At 37.7% G+C, this 20,714-nt stretch overlaps 1 protein-coding gene across 4 annotated transcripts; it reads left to right on the forward strand.

Moving 5' to 3' along the window:
* Positions 1–483: 483 nt before the first annotated feature.
* LOC6529114 (monocarboxylate transporter 13) lies at positions 484–12,768 on the forward strand. 4 transcript variants are annotated; one of them, XM_015198686.2, is made up of 5 exons: positions 484–779; positions 6,771–6,873; positions 10,355–10,579; positions 10,652–10,778; positions 10,835–12,768. In XM_015198686.2, the coding sequence occupies exons 2-5, from the start codon at positions 6,774–6,776 to the stop codon at positions 12,354–12,356; spliced, it is 1,974 nt and encodes a 657-aa protein (XP_015054172.1). In that variant the 5' UTR covers positions 484–779; positions 6,771–6,773; the 3' UTR covers positions 12,357–12,768. The 4 variants fall into 4 exon arrangements, with proteins under 4 accessions (XP_015054172.1, XP_039227646.1, XP_039227645.1 ...); XM_039371712.1 differs by lacking the exons at positions 484–779; positions 6,771–6,873 and adding an exon at positions 7,565–7,589; XM_039371711.1 differs by lacking the exons at positions 484–779; positions 6,771–6,873 and adding an exon at positions 8,802–8,856.
* The last annotated feature ends 7,946 nt before the right edge of the window (positions 12,769–20,714 follow it).

The following is a 20,714-nucleotide window of genomic DNA, read 5'->3' on the forward strand; positions in this document are numbered from 1 at the left end:
AATAAATCTTCCGCTTCCCAATATGATCCTCCTAATGCTTATTTATGCTTTAATGGCTAAACTCATACGAAGTCGTAAGTCGACGGGAAGTAGAGCAGTTTTAGCGCTGGAAACACAGTAGGCATTACAGTATGGGCTAATAATCTTTTACGTTTTAACTGCGGAGGAAAGAGTTAACATCCGCCAATAATTTTAAAGTTCAGTTTTGCTTGCAACGATATCGGTCAGATATCGTGGGAACGCCTAATAATCAATTCTCGACTTAATTGAGCTTTGGGGATTTCCTGAGATTTAAGGAAATCATTACAACAAGATATGAGAGCATAGGACGTCTTCGAAGGCGACGAATGAAAATGCAGTAGCGAGTCTTAATGAATTATTGTTAAATTTAAGTAAATCAGTGTGTATGGACTGTTTAAAAAATCACATTTTTCTACCGTTGTTATTCGTTTGATCATGTTTCGGTCACACTGGTAGTAAGTGAAAACAAGTGACAGTCTTTTGTTTTTCACATTTTGTTTTTGTATATATTTTGGAAAAATACATAAAAGTAATAAGTGTAAATTTAAATCGTGTACATATAAATGTTTTAAAACGCGTTTTGCCACTCGAAAAATTACGCTTTATATTAAATGGATCGCGTTTAAATTACTCAACATCGGTTGTAATGCAAAATTATTAGCGAAAAGTAAAAAAAAAATACGCCTCCCCTTTGTGCTTAAATTGGTGTGTGATCTTATCTAGGACGAATTTAAAAAAGCAACATATTAGGTTCGAAGGTTAGTTAGCATGCAGTTGTTGAGTTGAATTGCTGAATATGAACAAATCAACACAATAACGATGTCTACGAAAAACTGAAAGAAATGAACTTCAAAAATAGAGATCCATCCTTAAATACATATGTATGTTAGCAAACGTGACAAAGATAGCCTTCTATAATAGGCCCACCATTAATAATCGCTTATGGATGCGAAATCTAACCAGTGTGGTTGATTTTTATTAAATTTGGCACAAAGAATACCTTTATTCAATACATTCATTAAAATTTCTAAAATTTAATTTTTTACATTTTGTAACCGCTCTCTAAACAACACGAGCATACGTATCAGGTAGAAAAAAGAAAAATCATCATTCACAGTGTCATACTAGCCATGTGCACATCTCTCATCGTATCAAAGCAGTTACTTAAGCTACCCAGACAGAAGTGTACCTTTTATGCCCTTGCAGAAAGCATATTGATTTCAGTCATGTTTGCAAGACAGTAAAAGAGACATTTGCACATACATATATTTGTAGATGTACATAGCAGTAACCCATGCTGCCAGATTTTGAGTCCTGGATTATCAAATACCCCATTTGTAGCTAGTGCTGTGCAAGGGGGATGGGGAATTAAAGAAGAAGATTAGGTTGCGTTAGTAAAATTTTGTTTGTCATATCAATGGAAATTAAAAAAAAAGTAAATACATATTTAAAGATTAAAAAAAAGATCAAAAATTCGGTGTCTTAAGTCTCTGATAAGTAGTGTTATTATGTGTTAGATTTGGTTCTAATACATAAATAATATAGACTTCTTTAAATTGTGAACTTTTCTAGCTTATCGTGCTTTATAAAGCTGCCATATAAGCAGTCGAATTATTAATGCGAATTCTGTACTCATTACTTTTAGTTTAGTTTCGTTATTATCTGGTATTTTTTAGAAATTGGAAATCACTTATTTTATTAATATCAGTTACCGCACAGTCCTTCAATGCCATCAATTTCAACAAAATTCTCTTAATTGTGTTCAATAAGCATCAATACGAAATTAATTTATTTGTGAAATATTTAACAATTGTTGCCTGCAACAATATACATTTGTATATAATTTCCTGAATACATGTAACGAATACCTAGCCGGAAGTGGAATTATTCCGGAACACGTTATTCCATAACTTTTCTTCAAGTGGAAGTCGTTCCACAAGATGGAAAGTTACTATCCACCTTGCCGGGTGTGAGACTCTCCCTAATACTTCCCACTTCCCAGCTTTTCGTGAAAGGCTTCTGGATGCATTTTCGTTTAAGGTATTCCAGAATAATTATACCCGTTACTCGTAGAGTAAAAGGGTATACTAGATTCGTTGAAAAGTTTGTAACAGGCAGAAGGAAGCGTTTCCGACCAAAGGAGTATATATTCTTGATCAGGATCAATAGCCGAGTCGATATGGCCATGTCCATCTGTCTGTCCGTCTGTATGAACGCTGAGATCTCAGGAACTACAAAAGCTAGATAGTTGAGACTAAGCATACAGACTCCAGAGACATAGACGCAGAACAAGTTTGTTGATTCATGTTGCCACGCCCACTCTAACGCCCACAAACCGCCCAAAGCTGCCACGCCCACAGTTTTGAAAAATTAATTATCAGAAAAAACTTCTATTGATTGTTTTTTAACTAAAAAAGAGGATGTGTCTCAAAAGAAAATAAAACAGTATCGGTTCAATAAATATTTCATTTTTTATTTCCTCGTAGAGTAAAGGGGCAAACTAGATTCGTTGAAAAGTATGTACCGGGAAGAGGTAAGCGTTTCCGACCATATAAAGTACATATACATACATATATAATCTTGGTCAGGATTGAAAACGGAGTCCAACTGGCGATGTCCGTCCGAATGAACGACGAGATCTCAGAAACTATAAATTTATATAATATTTTCACATATTTGTTAGTCTCGTAAATTTCTCTCCATTTACCTAAAGAAAGGGTATACGATAGTCAGGGAGCTCGACTAGAACGTTCTCTGTAGTTTTATTAAACTAGAATCGATCTATAAGTTTCAGTATCAGTAGCCTTGTTTATTTATCCTGGTAGAGGAAAAGCGAGCGTTTGCATTTTATAGAGAATGTATGTACATACATATAACTGTATTAATGAAAAAGAAGATGTTTTGTGGAAAAAGAAGCACTCTAAATACTTATTTTCCACAACGCGTTCTTGAACTTCCGACTTATGTACATATATATGTACATACATATGTATTGTATACAGTTGTTTTTTTTTTTTTTTTTTTTTTTTTTTTTTTTTTTTTTAATTTAAAATCTGTCCATGTGGACAATAATTAAATGTTTGGGTGGGGGGGGCATTAACTTAAGGGATTACAAAGTTGTAGATAGGTCGGGGGTTAATTGTAGTTGGTTATAAGTGGGGGAGATCAAGCGGGTGTTTCCTCTGGAGGCGCCTGGTGGTTTCACTGTTGTCCAGGAGGTTGATAGCCAGATGGTTTGGGTGGTTGTCTAGACGCTTGGCGTATCTCGCACTGAATCGGGAGATTTCCTCTGCTACCCACGGTATACCTAGCTCCTTATGGATTGTCGAGTTCTCGTGGTATGGGTGAGCGTCAGAGATTAGCCTTAGGCACTTGTTTTGAAAGCGCTGTATGCGGATTCGGTTAGAGACGCTTGCAGTGCCCCACAATTGAATCCCATAAGTCCAAATTGGCTTCAGGATGGCCTTGTACAGGAGGAGTTTTAGGTTCTCCCTAAGTTTGGACCTTTTCCCGATGAGCCAATGGAGTTGCTTGAGGCGCAGGTCGGCCTGGTGTCGTTTGCCGATTAGGTGGGGGCGCCAAGTGAGCCTCCGGTCTAGCGTCAATCCGAGGTATTTCGGGGTGCTTGAAAATGGAATAGTTTCCCCGTTGAGCGTGACTGGGGGGCAGTCTCCTCTGCGCAGGGAGAAAGTAGTTTGGGTGGATTTGTCTGCGTTCACGGCAATGTTCCATCGCTTCAACCATGGGTCGAGGGCATCCAGCTGGCTTTGAATGATGGCTGATGCTTCTTGGGGGTCTGAGGCGGAGGCTAGGAAGGCGGTGTCATCGGCGTATGTGGCCACTGTTAGGCTTCGGGAGGGTGTGATAGGAAGGTCTGCTGTGTAGAGTGTGTACAGTATTGGTCCAAGAACGCTGCCTTGGGGTACTCCGGCTCTTATCGGCCTAGGCGTGCTGGTCGCTGTTCCGCAGCGAACTTGGAACTCTCTACCCTCGGTGAAGGATTTGAGGAAGGCGAAGTGGGATCCGGGAAGGTGCGACTTGATCTTGTAGTGGAGACCAGGGTGCCAGACTTTGTCGAAGGCCTGTTTGACATCCAGCATGACGGCGCAGCAGTATTGCTTCCTTTCGAAGGCCTCCAATATTTGCTCTACAAGCCGGTGGCATTGCTCTGGTGTTCCGTGGGAGCGCCTGAAGCCAAACTGGTGATCGGGGATCAGACCAGCCTCGTCCAGTGCTGGCAACACTCTGCGCAGAAATACTCTTTCGAGTATTTTGGAGAGGATTGCCAGCAAACTAATCGGACGATAGGAGGCGAGATTGGCTTCAGGTTTACCGGGCTTGAGGATGGTGATCACATCGGCGCGTTTCCATAGTTTCGGGAAGTACAGTTGTGTTCATTAAAATATCAGTACATTTAATATGCAGTTTAGGATAAAATCCTACGACTTGCATTTCTATGAGATAAAATTGTATATTTAATGTCAAAAATTTACCAAAGTTTAAATTTTTTTTTACTTGTTACTCGTAGAGTACAAGAAATACTAGATTCGATAAAAAGTATATAACAGGTAAAAAAAAGCGTTTTCGACCGTATAAAGTATATATATTCTTGATCAGGATTAATAGCTATGCTCGTCTGTCCGTCCGTATGAACGTCGAGATCTTAGGAACTATAAGAGCATGCATTACCAATGCAGATTCCAGAGGAATAGACGCTGCGCAAGTTGACCCATGTTGCCACGCTCACAAGCCGCCCAAAACTGCCACGTCTACCTTTGTTAAATGTTTTTATATTTGTTTTATTTTAGTTGTCTAGCGACGCACTCCACTATCTGATAGTGGAGGAACATTTCAGTAATGATCTAATATTTTCTATGTTGTCTACCAAACGGAATATGCCATCCAGTACAACTTTCCAAAGCTAAGCCTTAGAAGTTGAAGACTTTTTTGACACTATTTTTAAGATCGCTCTACAGGTTTTTGGGTACACCATTGCGAATATTTACTGTTTTGTAAGCCGATTTTCCAGTTTGTTTAGGATAACATTCTTGTTAGAAGGCTATATTTAATTCAGAATATGGCTTTATGTAAAAAAAAGTCCTTACCACCACGTAGGGTTGCCATGACTGTTTTGAGCGGTTGGTTTGTGTGGTATTCCATTTTTGGAGGTCAACAGAAATACTGTCCTTATACTGTTTATTTTACCAAATAACTCTAGTTTCGACTAGTCAGTATTTGTGGGTTTTGGTAAACTTCAACGTTACTTCTATGTTACTGTGTGTTGTAAAAGTTTCGTTTTTATTTTTTTGATAACAAAATCATAACATTTCAATTAATAAATGATCCTTCCAATAACAAACTTTGCACATAGTTTTGATAAACCATTTTAACATTGGGATCTAACGGGTCTTTGAAAAATTTCATTACGTAATTCAACCCTACAATTTTCCATCTAACCAGGAAATATAAGACATTTTATTATAGCTTATAGAGTTTCGAAATTTGGTTCCCAATTTTAAGCAACTTATTATTGGGTAACATTGCTGATCAGGTTAAAGAGTTCGCAGATGTTGTAACCTAAGTAAAAATGCCAAATATCGAAAAAGTAACAAATATTTCAAAGTATAAGTTTATAGAAAATTCTAAGAGGTTGGCTATGGCGGTCAAACATTTAAAACAAAAACGTTTGAAAGAACAATTAGAATTTAAAAAATTTAAAAAATCGAAAAATTAAATATATTCCAAAATATAAGTTTTTTTATAAATTCCAAACGGTAAGCAATGGAAGTCATGCGATTTATAGAATTTTTTTCTAAGTAAATTTTTAAAGTTCTTGTAAATGTTAAGAATCGAAAAAGTCATGTATCTCCTAAAGAAGCTTTTTCAAAATTCAAAAAGGAAGAAAACAAAATTTTTGTTGTTGTCATATTATTTTAAGATAAAAAAATTTGCAAATCCTATATTTTTGAATTTCGAATATGCCAAAACTCGATGAAATCATCTCTGCAAAATAAATAATTTTTTAAATATTCTTAAATATCTTCAGTGATATTTTAAGATTAAACACGATTTACTGATAATGTTTGCTCTGTGCAATATGGATGAACATCAATATTCCGAATTATAAATTACCGTAGAAGTATTTGATAAATACATGTTTTAATTTGTAAGCCCGTGGGAAATCTAGGCAACTGACGCCATATTTTACCTAAGTATTGGTATTGTATATTTATCGCTGAAAAGTAGCCGTCGGTCGTCAGCATCACTGCGTGCTCGCGTCGTCCATATGTACACATTCATATATTCAGTAAATGATCTATCGTGTAACGCAAGCAATTGCCATGTTTAGCGTTCAAATCAATTGAAGCTTATTGAAAACAATTAGGGCACTTTATGGTACTTGTCTACCTATATATAAAACAGGAGACTATTAATATACATATATCATACTTTATTTCTTGTACACAATTATGTTTTTTTACTCGTTACTGTTAAAGTAAAAAGGAATACTATATTCGTTGAATATAGTAAGAAACAGGTAAAAGGTTCTATTTTCGATCGTATAAAGTATGTATTCCATCGAGCCGAGTCGAGTATGCCCGTTTTTAGTTGTTATACCCGCTAAAAGTCAAAGCAAGGCACATTTTTCGAAGTATTTTGAGTGGGTGTGGCAAAAATGTTTTGGATTACCGATAGAAATTTCCAAGACAAATTATAGAATTTATTAAAAAATGTTTTTTCTCTTTCAGGCCATGCACAAGGAAAAAATTATAAATTCACAAAATGCTATCAAAATAAATCACTCAGATCAAAAATCCAATGGAACTACAAATGAAAGTAGACATAGAACAGGTCAGTAAAACTAACTTATGGTAAAAAACTTTGTCGGAGACTAAACTAGGTTCTTATACCCGTTACTCGTAGAGTAAAAGGGTACACTAGATTTGTTGAAAAGTATGTAACATGCAGAAGGAAGCGTTTCCGACCATATAAAGTTTATATATTCTTGATCAGGATCAATAGCGGAGTCGATCTTCCCATATCCGTCTTTCCGTCTGTATGAACATACATATGAAAACTGTCACGACAACACTTTTGAAAAATGTTTTGATATTTATACCCGTTACTCGAAGAGTCAAATGGGTATACTAGATTTGTTGAAAAGTATTTACAGGCAGAAGGAAGCATTTTAGACCGAAAATCGACTTCTGTCTTTAAAGCGAACAGTTTTGTTTTTTTGGCTTTTGCCAAAACTAGCGGTGGTTTTTATTAAATTCTTTAATAATTATATTTTGTATACAAAATTATTAAAACTCATTTCGCATCACGGGTTAATCTTCTTTGATTTGTACACTCTTTCAAACAAATAAATAATAACTTTTTTTCCTTTATGTTCTCTCTCTCATTTGTGCTTTGTTCGGTTCGTAGGGCTGCTTGATGTTCATTAAGCGTGAACGCTGCTCTCTTGCGGTACACTTAACAGCTCGCTTTTCGGTTTCTGCTTTCTGTCCGCATTGAAATATGATATGGACTCAAATTTTGTCTGCTTCTATAACAAATGCCGTCAGGTAAGCCTGATAATAACAATAAGTACGCTGGTTTTACCGGCCGAACAAGTGAGGATTATAATGGCCAAAATCTAAAATACTGTTGTGATGCTTGCCTTGGGGTTGCAAACGAGATGAAACTGTTTATACGCCAAACTAAAGGTGGCTAGATTCGCAGTTTAATACCCTTGAGCTATTAGTTATTATCAGCTATCTCCAAAGCGCATGAAAGCAGTAGGTGGTAGGCTGCCCAAGGAGAACCCCCCGCAGCCACTGGGAAGTGATCAACAGGACTCCACAGCTGATCAGCTGTCAATCGCAGCAAACCCTCAAATGTTGCTAAGATCGCCAGCTAAAAAAGATTCGGAGCAATCCGATCAATTCGTTGTGGAGGGAGTCCAGCTTGGGATTGCTAGATTTTCGTTTTGTCTGCACTGGGTTCTTAACCAGTGATTCCACCTGTCCCACCACACAATCTGCAGTGCCAAAACTTCTTACGGTGGTTCCACTAAAGAAACAAATTTTCGTTTCTCATATCCCATCATCTGATGCATTGTCCTATACACAAGACAAAACAAAATCCGATAATATAAACGTGGAAAAAATTTTAATTTTCTCACGCTAGGGACATTTCATCTTTCGAAATAACTGTCCCTAATGAGCTATTTTCGACCATATGTTCTGGTGATCTTTGGCCGAAGAGTATGGCGGCTAAAGAGTTTGAAGCTAAGATCAACACAAGACAGAGCGCTATAGTCAAGTTTCCCGACTATCGGATATCAGTTACTCAACTAGTGGAAGCACGTACAAGAAATTTTCGCATTAAGAAATAGGTCAAAAAATAAGATTTAATTCTTCAAAAATTTAAGAAAATAAAAAAATGTTTTTATAGTGTGGGCGTGGCAGTTTTGGGCGTTAGAGTGGGCAAGGCAAGAAGCAGACAATGTTTTAGTCCATATCATATTTCAATGCGGGCTACTGTGCAAAGAAAACAGAAACGAAAACAGCGAGCTGTTAAGTGTACCGCGAGGGCAGTCTGCATGCTTAGAACTTTAGATTTTGTGTGGGGAGAGAGCGGGTCCGCAGCGCAGTTAATTCTATCAATACGGACAAAAACAACACCAAACAGCACTACGGACAACGCACGAAAGAGAGAGACAAAAACAAAGAAATCCAAATAGTTCAAAAAAATTTAATTCATTTAATGGTGCACAAATTCTGATTTTCATTTCTCTCGCAAAACGAACAATGACGCAAAAACAAAATGACAATTATGTATACAAATCAAGTAAGTCGAGAATTTATTAAAAGCCACCACGTTAGCATCTTCATTATTATGGAGAGAATTATTATTACCTTGAAGAGGGTATATTTATTTCAGTCCGAAGATTTTAAGGCAGTGAAATAGCTATATCCGTCTGTCTCATTGCTTTCAAGCTATATGAAATATTCTTAAAAGACTCCTTTCTATTGCAGGTAGTAATCTTAACGGCCGTGATCTGACCACTATATCGTATAGCTCCCATCAAAATAATTGAAATACAAATGGAAAATGGGTTTGGTTTTCTTTTAGTTAATTTTTGCCATATATAAATTCGGTTATATAATTAAAAGCACACGCCTATAACACATAGCTGTCACAGGAACTGTCGGAAATTACTGGCTATTAATTGGAAAAATTTTGACAATGTATATTTGAAATATATAATAATTAAATATTCAAATTTTACGGCTGTATGAAATAAAAGTTATAAAACATTTAAATCGGTATACACCAGGTTTTTGACACATATAATTTCGGTGTTAATTTTATTAAAATTATATGATCATATATAAATGCCACACGAACCGAACAGTAAACAGAAAAGAAATAATAAGAAATCATTGTTGTTGTTAAACATATGTATAGTTCATATTTATTATACACCAGTTTTTTTTTTATTATTGTAACAAACTGTTGTTCTCGGAAAGCCGAGATCGCTAGAGAAATCGGAGCGGAATTTTATAGATATGTAGGTGTGGTTGCCAAGATCCGGTCAAGAACTCACCTAACACACATATTCGTGTCTTGGTTATATTTTAACTTTATTGAGTGCCACACACTTTTTGGAACAGGACGCAACTTGCGTCTGTTTTAAGATCACGAGTTAGAAAAGAGTAGAAACGGGAAAACGAGAGCGTCGAGAGGGACAAGGCATTCCGGCTCTCAACGTTTTTATTGTCGCCTGGCAGAAATCATTGTTGTTGTTAAACATATGTATAGTTCATATTTATTATACACCAGTTTTTTTTTTATTATTGTAACAAACTGTTGTTCTCGGAAAGCCGAGATCGCTAGAGAAATCGGAGCGGAATTTTATAGATATGTAGGTGTGGTTGCCAAGATCCGGTCAAGAACTCACCTAACACACATATTCGTGTCTTGGTTATATTTTAACTTTATTGAGTGCCACACACTTTTTGGAACAGGACGCAACTTGCGTCTGTTTTAAGATCACGAGTTAGAAAAGAGTAGAAACGGGAAAACGAGAGCGTCGAGAGGGACAAGGCATTCCGGCTCTCAACGTTTTTATTGTCGCCTGGCAGATAGATTCAAAGAACCAAAGCCCACTTAAGGAACAGCTTTAGTCTGAAATGTTTTTGTCATTCTATATTATTTTTGTAATGGTATAAGATTTGACTAGTCCAAAATAGCTTTCTTTCTTTTTTTATGGAAAGGAAAATCTCATTGTGTAATATTTATAACATACTAAATAATAATTTTTTCATTTTTTAATATTACACAGGCAGTTTGATTAACAAAAAAGATGACAAAGAATACGACCTTGTCCCACCTGATGGTGGTTGGGGTTGGCTGGTGCTACTGGGCTCGTGCTTGACTAACATTTTAATCCCTGGCACAATAAAAAGTTTTGGAGTATTATTTTCGGAATTCACCAATGCATTCAACTCTTCAACCACGAAGGCTGCCTGGATACCAGCGCTGTGCTATTTTCTTTATAGTTCATTGGGTAAGTGTTTAATAGCCCAATAATTTGAGTTGGAAATAGTCTAAATTTATAGTTTTTTTTTTCTTATTTCAGGCCCGGTTTCAAGCATTCTATCTGTGAAGTACTCATATCGTACTGTCACCCTTCTTGGTGGGGCATCTGCGTCACTCGGTATGATACTCTCCTTCTGGGCATCATCTATTGAGTTCTTGTATATCAGGTAAATTAGGCGTCGTAGATACTTGTATAAAATATGTTAATGTTATTGTTTTACAGCTATGGTGTTTTGGTCGGAATTGGGGCTGGTCTCTCTTTTCCCCCCACAGTTTACATAGTGACGTCGTACTTTGCGAGACTACGCGGATTAGCTAATGGCCTCTGCATTTCCGGTAGTGCCTTGGGCAGCATTATCTTGCCGCCACTTCTCCGTTGGCTACTAGAGACCTACGGCTATCACGGCTCCTGCCTAATTATGGGTGGCATTACTTTAAACGTTTTTGTTGCTGCTCTTTTCTATGAGCCCGTTGAACAACATATGGTAAGAGTACCTCGTGCTCGCCAGGCGTTGGAAAATATTCCAGAAGAGGAAGATATTGGAATTGTAATGAAGTTCGAAAATGTTGACGAGCCGGTTCCCAAAAATGAGCAGGCTGAGAAGCCGTTGTTACCGTATAACTCGCCTCCTTCGCCTTTGTATTTACCCGGAGATGAAAGGCTGCAGTTTGTGCGTAGCGCATCCGCAGCGGTTGTCCAAAGCTACTCAAAGTCTGGAGACGAGTTTCAGTCTCGATCCCGTAAGATCAGTACCCCGGTGAGGTTACCACAGAGAAATCAGACTTTTACGCCTGGCCAACTAAACTCCCAATCTTCATTGTACGCTGTGCCCGAGGGGCGATCAAGCTCCAACAAACTGACTCTGCGAAATTCTTCAAAGTCACGGTTATCCAAGCGCTCGCCTTCTACAAGCAGTTTTTTATACGTCAGCACACCATATCATGGCAGCACATTGTCGTTTCAGCCTAAAGAATTTTCCTCGCATTTGTCCCTTCGCTCTATGGGGAGTAGTGGAACGGGACATGCAGGCGACTCAACCGGGCCAGATGGAGCTGCAGACGTCGAAGCCCGCGGCCAGGCACAACAGCCACAACGATCGAAGTTTTTTGATCTAAGCCTTTTAAAAGACCCAATGTACTTGGTCATACTTATTTCGAATTCGACAAATGCCATAAGCTACACAAACTTCATCATTTTGCTGCCTAGTTTTGGAGAAGACAGGGGCTTTAACAAATCATTATCTGCATATTTGCTTTCAGTTGTATCAGCTACTGATCTAATTGGACGTATTGGAGGATCAGCACTTTCGGACATGGGATACATACCTAAGACCTGGTACTTTGTTGGTGGTTTGTCCATATCGGGACTTTCTCTTGCCCTTCTTCCTTTTGCATGGACATACGGCTCAGTATGCTTTTGGTGTGCGCTTTTTGGGTTAGCTTCTGGTATCTACGTAGGAATAACTGCAGTAATAATGGCTGACATGCTTGGAACCGAACGTTTGACATCATCCTATGGCATAAGCCTTTTTGTTAATGGTTTGCTGCAGTTGGTTGGGCCGCCATTATGTAACTACTGGTCCGAGGCAGTCAATGATTATAATCCTCTCTTCCACGCCCTAGGACTAACGCTCCTGGCTGGGGCTAGCCTTTGGAGTTTTATGCCATGGATTAACCGACGCAAAGCCAACGCGGAGGAGAAACTAGAAGCACAAATCGAAAAAGCGGCTGTCGATAGCTACTAAATGGTCGAACAACCACGTACCAAACCACGTACAATAACAATTAGATTTAAGGTTTAAAACAAGGCTTAAGGCGTACAAACAGTGATGAAGATAACAGCCAGGACCTAAAAACCTTTACCATTTTATGTATTCCTTTGATTCCTTTCTTCCAGCTGATTTATTGAATTACTGCTTAGTCGTAATTAGTACGTTGTTAATTACTAAAATTATTGTTTGTTTAATACCAGTACTTTAATATTTTAGACCATATTAAAAAATTGAAATTGATTGAATGAGAATTCGTAAAAGTAACGTTTTATAACTATTTTTTCAATAAATACGTAAAAACAATCAAAAATAAGATATACAGTAAAGAAATACAGGAATAATGCAAACAAGAATGGCAAATAAAAAAAAAAACTACATAATTAAACTGTCACATTTTTTTTTAAATTACGTTTGGAATATAAGGTTTTAGATGCCTTGTCACTGTAACGGCACATAAATGTACACTTTTTATACCCGTTACTCGTTGAGTAAGAGGGTATACTAGATTCGTTGAAAAGTATGTAACAGGCATAAGGAAGCGTTTCCGACCGTATAAAGTATATATATTCTTGATCAGGATCCGTCTGAACGTCGAGATCTCAGGAACTACAAAAGCTAGAAAGTTGACATTAAGCATACAGACTCCAGAGACATAGAAGCAGCGCAAGTTTGTTAAGTCATGTTGCCACGCCCACAAACCGCCCAAATCTGCCACGCCCACTCTTTTGAAAAATGTTTTGATATTTTTTTATTTTTGTAAAAACTTATTGCCACGCTCTCTCTAACGCCCACAAACCGCACAAAGCTGCCACGCCCACACTTTTAAAAACTGTTTTGATATTATTTCATTTTTGTATTAGTCTTGTAAATTTCTATCAACTTGCCAAACAACTTTTTGCCACGCCCACTCTAACGCCCATAAACCGCCAAAAACTGTCAGTGTTGAAGACTCTTCTTCGCACTTCCACTAGCTGAGTAACGGGTATCAGATAGTCGGGGAACTCGACTATAGCGTTCTCTCTTGTTTTAGATGGTGAGAGTAAAAAGTATGTAACAGTCGTTTAAAATATACATATTATTGATCAGGATCACTAGCCACGTCGATTTTGCCCTGTGCGTCCGTCTGTCTGCCCGCTTGAACGTCGATATTTAGCAAACTATAACGCCAAAAATTTACCATGCGGTTTCTAGTGACAATTATGCATCAAAACTTTCTTTCATAAGAATACCGCGCCTACTATAGTGCTAATATATTGCGTTACAGTTCTTAAACTAGGGTGAACAGGTGCTGGGCTCTCAAGGCATCCCATTTTGAAAAGCCCGATAAAAGATGAATATTTCAACATTTCCTTGAGCTAACCGTGGGTCGACGTTCAGCGGAGTTCCGGGGGTAGTTGTCGAGTTTGTTTAAAAGAATACTTGTGAAGAACTTGGATGTCAAAATCAGACTGACTTTATATTTTAGCTTTGGACACAATGAGACCTCCGCCGTTTAAGTACATACAAAGGGATACATAGTCTTAAGCATAAATACAAATGTAAATAAACTGCTGTGTCGGATTGTCTTGAGTTGTAGTGGGGGCCTGTTGCTGACTCGTAGCTGTGGATTCCTGGTACGCTGCGGAGTGGGGACATCCTGCCCAAGTGCAGCGTAAACATATTTCATATTTAGGCAACGGCCGGTCATTGAACGGCCGTTGTTCGGGTTTCAAAGTTTATGTGTTTGTTTGTTCCGATTCCAGGGTAAGCCTGGGTGGCTTAGCTGGTGGGTCGGTATACCGGTTGGAACCGGTAACTAGCGCGAACGTCGTTCTGACTCAAAGTTGTTGTTTTTATTTGCTTTTTTTTGGTTTTTGGTCTTTTGTTTGAAGATGTAAAGAAAACAACTACTTGTTTGTTTCAAACACAGAATATGTATTCGAGCGATGGTGCATCGCACAGAGCGTCTCTTTCGCTTTTGATTTATTTATTTGTTTTATATTAATCACCATTCCCTTCACTCAAATTAACCGATACGGAGCTCGATTAAAAACACGTCTTCACAAGTCAACGAACGAATGACGTGGCAGCATGAATCGACAAACTTGCGCTGCTTCTATGTTTTTGGAGACTGTATGCTTAATCTCAACTTTCTATCTTTTGTAGTTCCTGAGATCTCGACGTTCATACGGACGGACAGACAGACAGACTGACGGACACGGCCAGATTGACTCGGCTATTGATCCTGATCAAGAATACATATATATACTTTATATGGTCGGAGACGCTTCCTTCTGCCTGTTAGATACTTTTCAACGAATCTAGTATACCCTTTTAGTCTACGAGTAAATATAATTATAATTCAGTATAATTAAGAGTTAGAGAGTGACCAGAAGAATTATACGTTACGTTAAGATTTATTAGCTTGTAAATGAGAATTTAATGAAGCAGCTGAAATTAAATTTATATAAATGGAATTATAATTGGGAAAAAATGAATTGTGCATAAATAGTTTTAATGGTTTGTCGAGTACTTATGTTGAACACTATCTTAAGTATGCGTTAAAGTTATTCTGACCTTGGCCAAGGGACAATGTAGATAGTAGAAGTAACACTGTCATGGTAGGGAGGGAAAAAACAGAGAATTTATAACATCCAAAATTCCCTATAACTATCAGAATTTGTAGCTTATTTTCGCACGTGTCGGCGTGCGTCCTTAGTATCAATATAATTGATTAATAGTCCAGCTTTAAATATTGTTTTTAAATAAGATGTATTAAATGTAGTAGCGTTTCGGACTATCCTAAGCAAAAAAAACTCCGACCTACGGCGAGCTGGACCCGAGCCTAGCAAGAGTGCACATCCCTAGGTCCTGTTTAGTAGTTATTACCACCCACTATTAAAATACCGGTTAGCTAAAATCTTTCCAATTACTTAAACTACGAAGGTCAGGTTTAAAATGTTATAAGCAATTATATTATCGTAGTACATGTAAGTAGGTTCGAATTTGCCTAACCTTCTTGAATTTGTAAAAAAAAATCAGAAAAGTCATGATAGTGCGTAGATCATCGCAGCCTTAACAAAATTTCCTTATGCCTAAATTTAAGCACAACTAGATTTATCCGATATTTTATTTTTCTAAGCGCACAATAGATGGAAGACACCATAGGTTCGAACTAGAAAATAATGGAATAGCAAGGTAGAAAAAATTCATGAAAAGATTCTTGTTCTTTTGAGGTAACCCCAGTTGTTTGTCAAATTAAAGATTAAGAAATTTAAAGCGTTGTTAAACAGCTGCCACAGAAATGATTTAACGATTATGAAATGCGTAATGGAATAGAACAAAACACAAAAACAAAAAAAATCAAAGAAATAAAAAGGTTTAATAATTTTTTTTTTAACTGTTAATCATTATAGCTTAACTCTATTAGACAATATTATAATAATTTTATATACAAATAGTTGCTAGAAGTTTTTTTAAAAACCTCCGGCAATAGCAAATACAAATGCTGACAATACAAATAATACTCAGCTAGTGGAAGTGCGAAGGAGAGTCTTCAACACTGACAGTTTTTGGCGGTTTGTGGGCGTTAGAGTGGGCGTGGCAAAACGTTTTTTGGCAAATCGATAGAAATTTACAAGACTAATACAAAATTGAAAAAATATCTAAATATTTTTCAAAAGTGTGGGCGTGGCAGCTTCGGGCGGTTTGTGGGCGTTAGAGTGGGCGTGGCAAAAAGTGTTTTGGCAAATCAATAGAAATTTACAAGACAAATAAAAATATGAAAAATATCTAAACATTTTTCAGAAATGTGGGCGTGGCAGCTTCGGGCGGTTTGTGGGCGTTAGAGTGGGCGTGGCAAAAAGTTTTTTGGCAAATCGATAGAAATTTACAAGACTAATACAAAAATGAAAAAATATTAAAACATTTTTCAAAAGTGTGGGCGTGGCAGTCTTGGGCGGTTTGTGGGCGTTAGAGTGGGCGTGGCAACATGAATCGACAAACTTGCGCTGCGTCTATGTCTCTGGAGTATGCCTAATCTAAACTTTCTAGCTTTTGTATTTCCTGAGATCTCAGCGTTCATACGGACGGACAGACAGACAGACGGACAGACAGACGGACAGACAGACGGACAGACAGACGGACGGACAGACGGACATGGCCAGATCGACTCGACTATTGATCCTGATCAAGAATATATATACTTTATATCGTCGGAAACGCTTCCTTCTGCCTGTTACATACTTTTCAACGAATCTAGTATACCCTTTTACTCTACGAGTAACGGGTATAACTATCACTGCAGTATAAGGACATTTCTTGCCGAACACCGCCAATCAACACCGTGGAAGTGATAGAAAACAGGGATGATATCTTAGGCGACCAGAACATTCTTAGCTTTATGTGTGTTCGTTATTTTACGATACTGGTGACTGGCGACGACGTGACTTCATTTAAACTTAATTTCTTCTTACGCACAACTATCCTTGTAAGGTATAAAAGGGATATTATTTTTAGCAATAATATTCCAGACAATTAAATTTTATGGATTAAAATTAAATGTTCAAAAATTACTATTTTTATAAATAAATTTAACTTTTCAGCGGTGAGTATCAGAGTTGTTTTTGTAAGCACAAAGATAAAGCCCCCAGAGTCGTGAATAGTCACAGTTTTGCTGACGTGGTAAATTCGATACTCTCCGCTTAAAAAAATTAATTTCCTTGCCGCACACCGCTGAGAAAGAGGGTCTGATAGTCGAGAAACTCGAGTAGTGTTCCCTCATATTTGTTTCATAGTTTTATTATTTTCGTTTTCGAATGCTAAGTGCTAATTAAATACGTTTATGAATCGTTTGGTAATTTGTGTGCAATTAACATTATCTTCTTGTGCATTATGCACCATTGCTTCAGTTTTATCTACATACATATGCACATACATATATCGTCTTTATTTTTAAATACTTCCAAAATGTTGTAGTTTTTTATTTTTGTATAAGTCTAGTAAAGTAAATTTCTATCGATTTGCCAAAACGCCCACAAACCGCCCAAAGCTGCACACTCACACTTTTGAAAAATGTTTTGATATTTTTTCATTTTTGTCTTAGTTTTGTAAATTTCTATCGATTTGCCAAAAAACTTTTTGCCACGCCCACAATAACGCCCACAAACCGCCAATAATTGTCAGTGTTGAAGACTCTCCTTCGCACTTCCAATAGCTGAGTAACGGGTATCAGATAGTCGGGGAACTCGACTATAGCGTCCTCTCTTGTTATACCCGTTACTCGTAGAGTAAAAGGGTATACTAGATTCGTTGAAAAGTATGTAACAGGCAGAAGGAAGCGTTTCCGACCATATAAAGTATATATATTCTTGATCAGGATCAGTAGCCGAGTCGATTTTTCAAAAGTGTGGGCGTGGCAGCTTTGGGCGGTTTGTGGGCGTTAGAGTGGGCGTGGCAAAAAGTTTTTTTGCAAATCGATAGAAATTTACAAGACTAATACAAAAATGAAAAAATATCAAAACCTTTTTCAAAAGTGTGGGCGTGGCCGTTTTAGGCGGTTTGTGGGCGTTAGAGTGGGCGTGGCAAAAAGTGTTTTGGCAAATCAATAGAAATTTACAAGACAAATAAAAATATGAAAAAATATCTAAACATTTTTCAGAAATGTGGGCGTGGCAGCTTCGGGCGGTTTGTGGGCGTTAGAGTGGGCGTGGCAAAAAGTTTTTTGGCAAATCGCTAGAAATTTACAAGACCAATACAAAAATTAAAAAAATTCAAATTATTTTTCAAAAGTGTGGGCGTGGCAGTTTTTGGAGGTTTATGGGCGTTAGAGTGGGCGTCTTTATGCTTAATCTCAACTTTCTAGCTTTTGTAGTTCCTGAGATCTCGACGTTAATACGGACGGACAGACAGACATGTCCAGATCGACAGTTTTTGGCGGTTTGTGGGCGTAAAAGTGGGCGTGGCAAAAAGTTTTTTGGCATATCGATAGAAATTTACAAGTCCAATACAAAAATGAAAAAATATCAAAACATTTTTTAAAAGTGTGGGCGTGGCAGCTTTGGGCGGTTTGTGGGCGTTAGAGTGGGCGTGGCAAAAAGGTTTTTGGCAAATCGATAGAAATTTACAAGACTAATACAAAAATGAAAAAAATTGCAAATTATTTTTCAAAAGTTCGGGCGTGGCAGGTATGGGCGCTTTGTGGGCTGTAGAGTGGCAGCATTTTTTTTTCTTTCGAGCTTATTGCGTTAATAATTGGATCTTCTCTTATTATGAGACTAACAATAATTATTCAAATCTTATATAAATTAGTTTAAGTACAATATTAAATAGTTGTATTAGTTAGAGACGGCCCTAGGATTTCTTTGCTGGGCTGGAGAATCTTTGCGCTTTAGTCTGCTGTGACTACATACACGCGTGAGCGACTTCGCGAGAGGATTTTCGTGTGCGGCGAGCTTTGCTTGATGTTTACTCTTTCTCATCTGGATTTCCTCGTTGACGAGGTTTATGTTGAGGTCTCTATGGATGCTTTTGCTGCGTAGGTACCATGGTGCTAGTTCGCAGAATCGCTGACTGAGCTCGCTGTATAATTTCAATGTTGGTTTTGGACGCGTTTCCCCATAATTCACAGCCTTATGTCCAAATGGGTTTCAGCACGGTATTGTAGAGAAGTACTTTGTATTCCAGACTAAGCGGAGAGTTGCAATTAATAAGAGAGTGGAGATTGCCTGCTTTAAGCTTCATATGAGTCCTTTTAGATTCTATATGTCGCCGCCAGGTGAGGCGTCTATCTAGGTGAACCCCGAGATATGTTACTACGTCTGATTGTGGGATGAGTGTATTGTTTAGGGTACATGGTGGGCAGGTTTGTCTATTCAGTGTGAATGTTACATGTCTGCTTTTGGTCTCGTTTATCTTAATGCGCCAGTCCGCAAACCATCTTTCCACTGTTTTAAGATGACAGTCAAGTTTTTCTGTTGCCTTTGATGGGCATTTGGATCGGCTGAGTATTGCGGTAATAGAATTTTCAATAGAAATTTACAAGACAAATAAAAATATGAAAAAATATCTAAACATTTTTCAGAAATGTGGGCGTGGCAGCTTCGGGCGGTTTGTGGGCGTTAGAGTGGGCGTGGCAAAAAGTTTTTTGGCAAATCGATAGAAATTTACAAGACTAATACAAAAATGAAAAAATATTAAAACATTTTTCAAAAGTGTGGGCGTGGCAGTCTTGGGCGGTTTGTGGGCGTTAGAGTGGGCGTGGCAACATGAATCGACAAACTTGCGCTGCGTCTATGTCTCTGGAGTATGCCTAATCTAAACTTTCTAGCTTTTGTATTTCCTGAGATCTCAGCGTTCATACGGACGGACAGACAGACAGACGGACAGACAGACGGACAGACAGACGGACGGACAGACGGACATGGCCAGATCGACTCGACTATTGATCCTGATCAAGAATATATATACTTTATATCGTCGGAAACGCTTCCTTCTGCCTGTTACATACTTTTCAACGAATCTAGTATACCCTTTTACTCTACGAGTAACGGGTATAACTATCACTGCAGTATAAGGACATTTCTTGCCGAACACCGCCAATCAACACCGTGGAAGTGATAGAAAACAGGGATGATATCTTAGGCGACCAGAACATTCTTAGCTTTATGTGTGTTCGTTATTTTACGATACTGGTGACTGGCGACGACGTGACTTCATTTAAACTTAATTTCTTCTTACGCACAACTATCCTTGTAAGGTATAAAAGGGATATTATTTTTAGCAATAATATTCCAGACAATTAAATTTTATGGATTAAAATTAAATGTTCAAAAATTACTATTTTTATAAATAAATTTAACTTTTCAGCGGTGAGTATCAGAGTTGTTTTTGTAAGCACAAAGATAAAGCCCCCAGAGTCGTGAATAGTCACAGTTTTGCTGACGTGGTAAATTCGATACTCTCCGCTTAAAAAAATTAATTTCCTTGCCGCACACCGCTGAGAAAGAGGGTCTGATAGTCGAGAAACTCGAGTAGTGTTCCCTCATATTTGTTTCATAGTTTTATTATTTTCGTTTTCGAATGCTAAGTGCTAATTAAATACGTTTATGAATCGTTTGGTAATTTGTGTGCAATTAACATTATCTTCTTGTGCATTATGCACCATTGCTTCAGTTTTATCTACATACATATGCACATACATATATCGTCTTTATTTTTAAATACTTCCAAAATGTTGTAGTTTTTTATTTTTGTATAAGTCTAGTAAAGTAAATTTCTATCGATTTGCCAAAACGCCCACAAACCGCCCAAAGCTGCACACTCACACTTTTGAAAAATGTTTTGATATTTTTT

Source organism: Drosophila yakuba, chromosome 2L, assembly GCF_016746365.2.
Source record: "Drosophila yakuba strain Tai18E2 chromosome 2L, Prin_Dyak_Tai18E2_2.1, whole genome shotgun sequence".
In the NCBI taxonomy this organism is placed as follows: Eukaryota; Metazoa; Arthropoda; class Insecta; order Diptera; family Drosophilidae; genus Drosophila; species Drosophila yakuba.

Excerpts from the sequence above, each read along its gene's own strand:
- LOC6529114 (XM_015198686.2), top strand. The coding sequence starts at position 6,774 with ATGCACAAGGAAAAAATTATAAATTCACAAAATGCTATCAAAATAAAT. Across the intron at positions 6,874-10,354 it reads TGAAAGTAGACATAGAACAG|GCAGTTTGATTAACAAAAAA; the intron begins GTCAGTAAAACT and ends AATATTACACAG. Across the intron at positions 10,779-10,834 it reads ATTGAGTTCTTGTATATCAG|CTATGGTGTTTTGGTCGGAA; the intron begins GTAAATTAGGCG and ends ATTGTTTTACAG.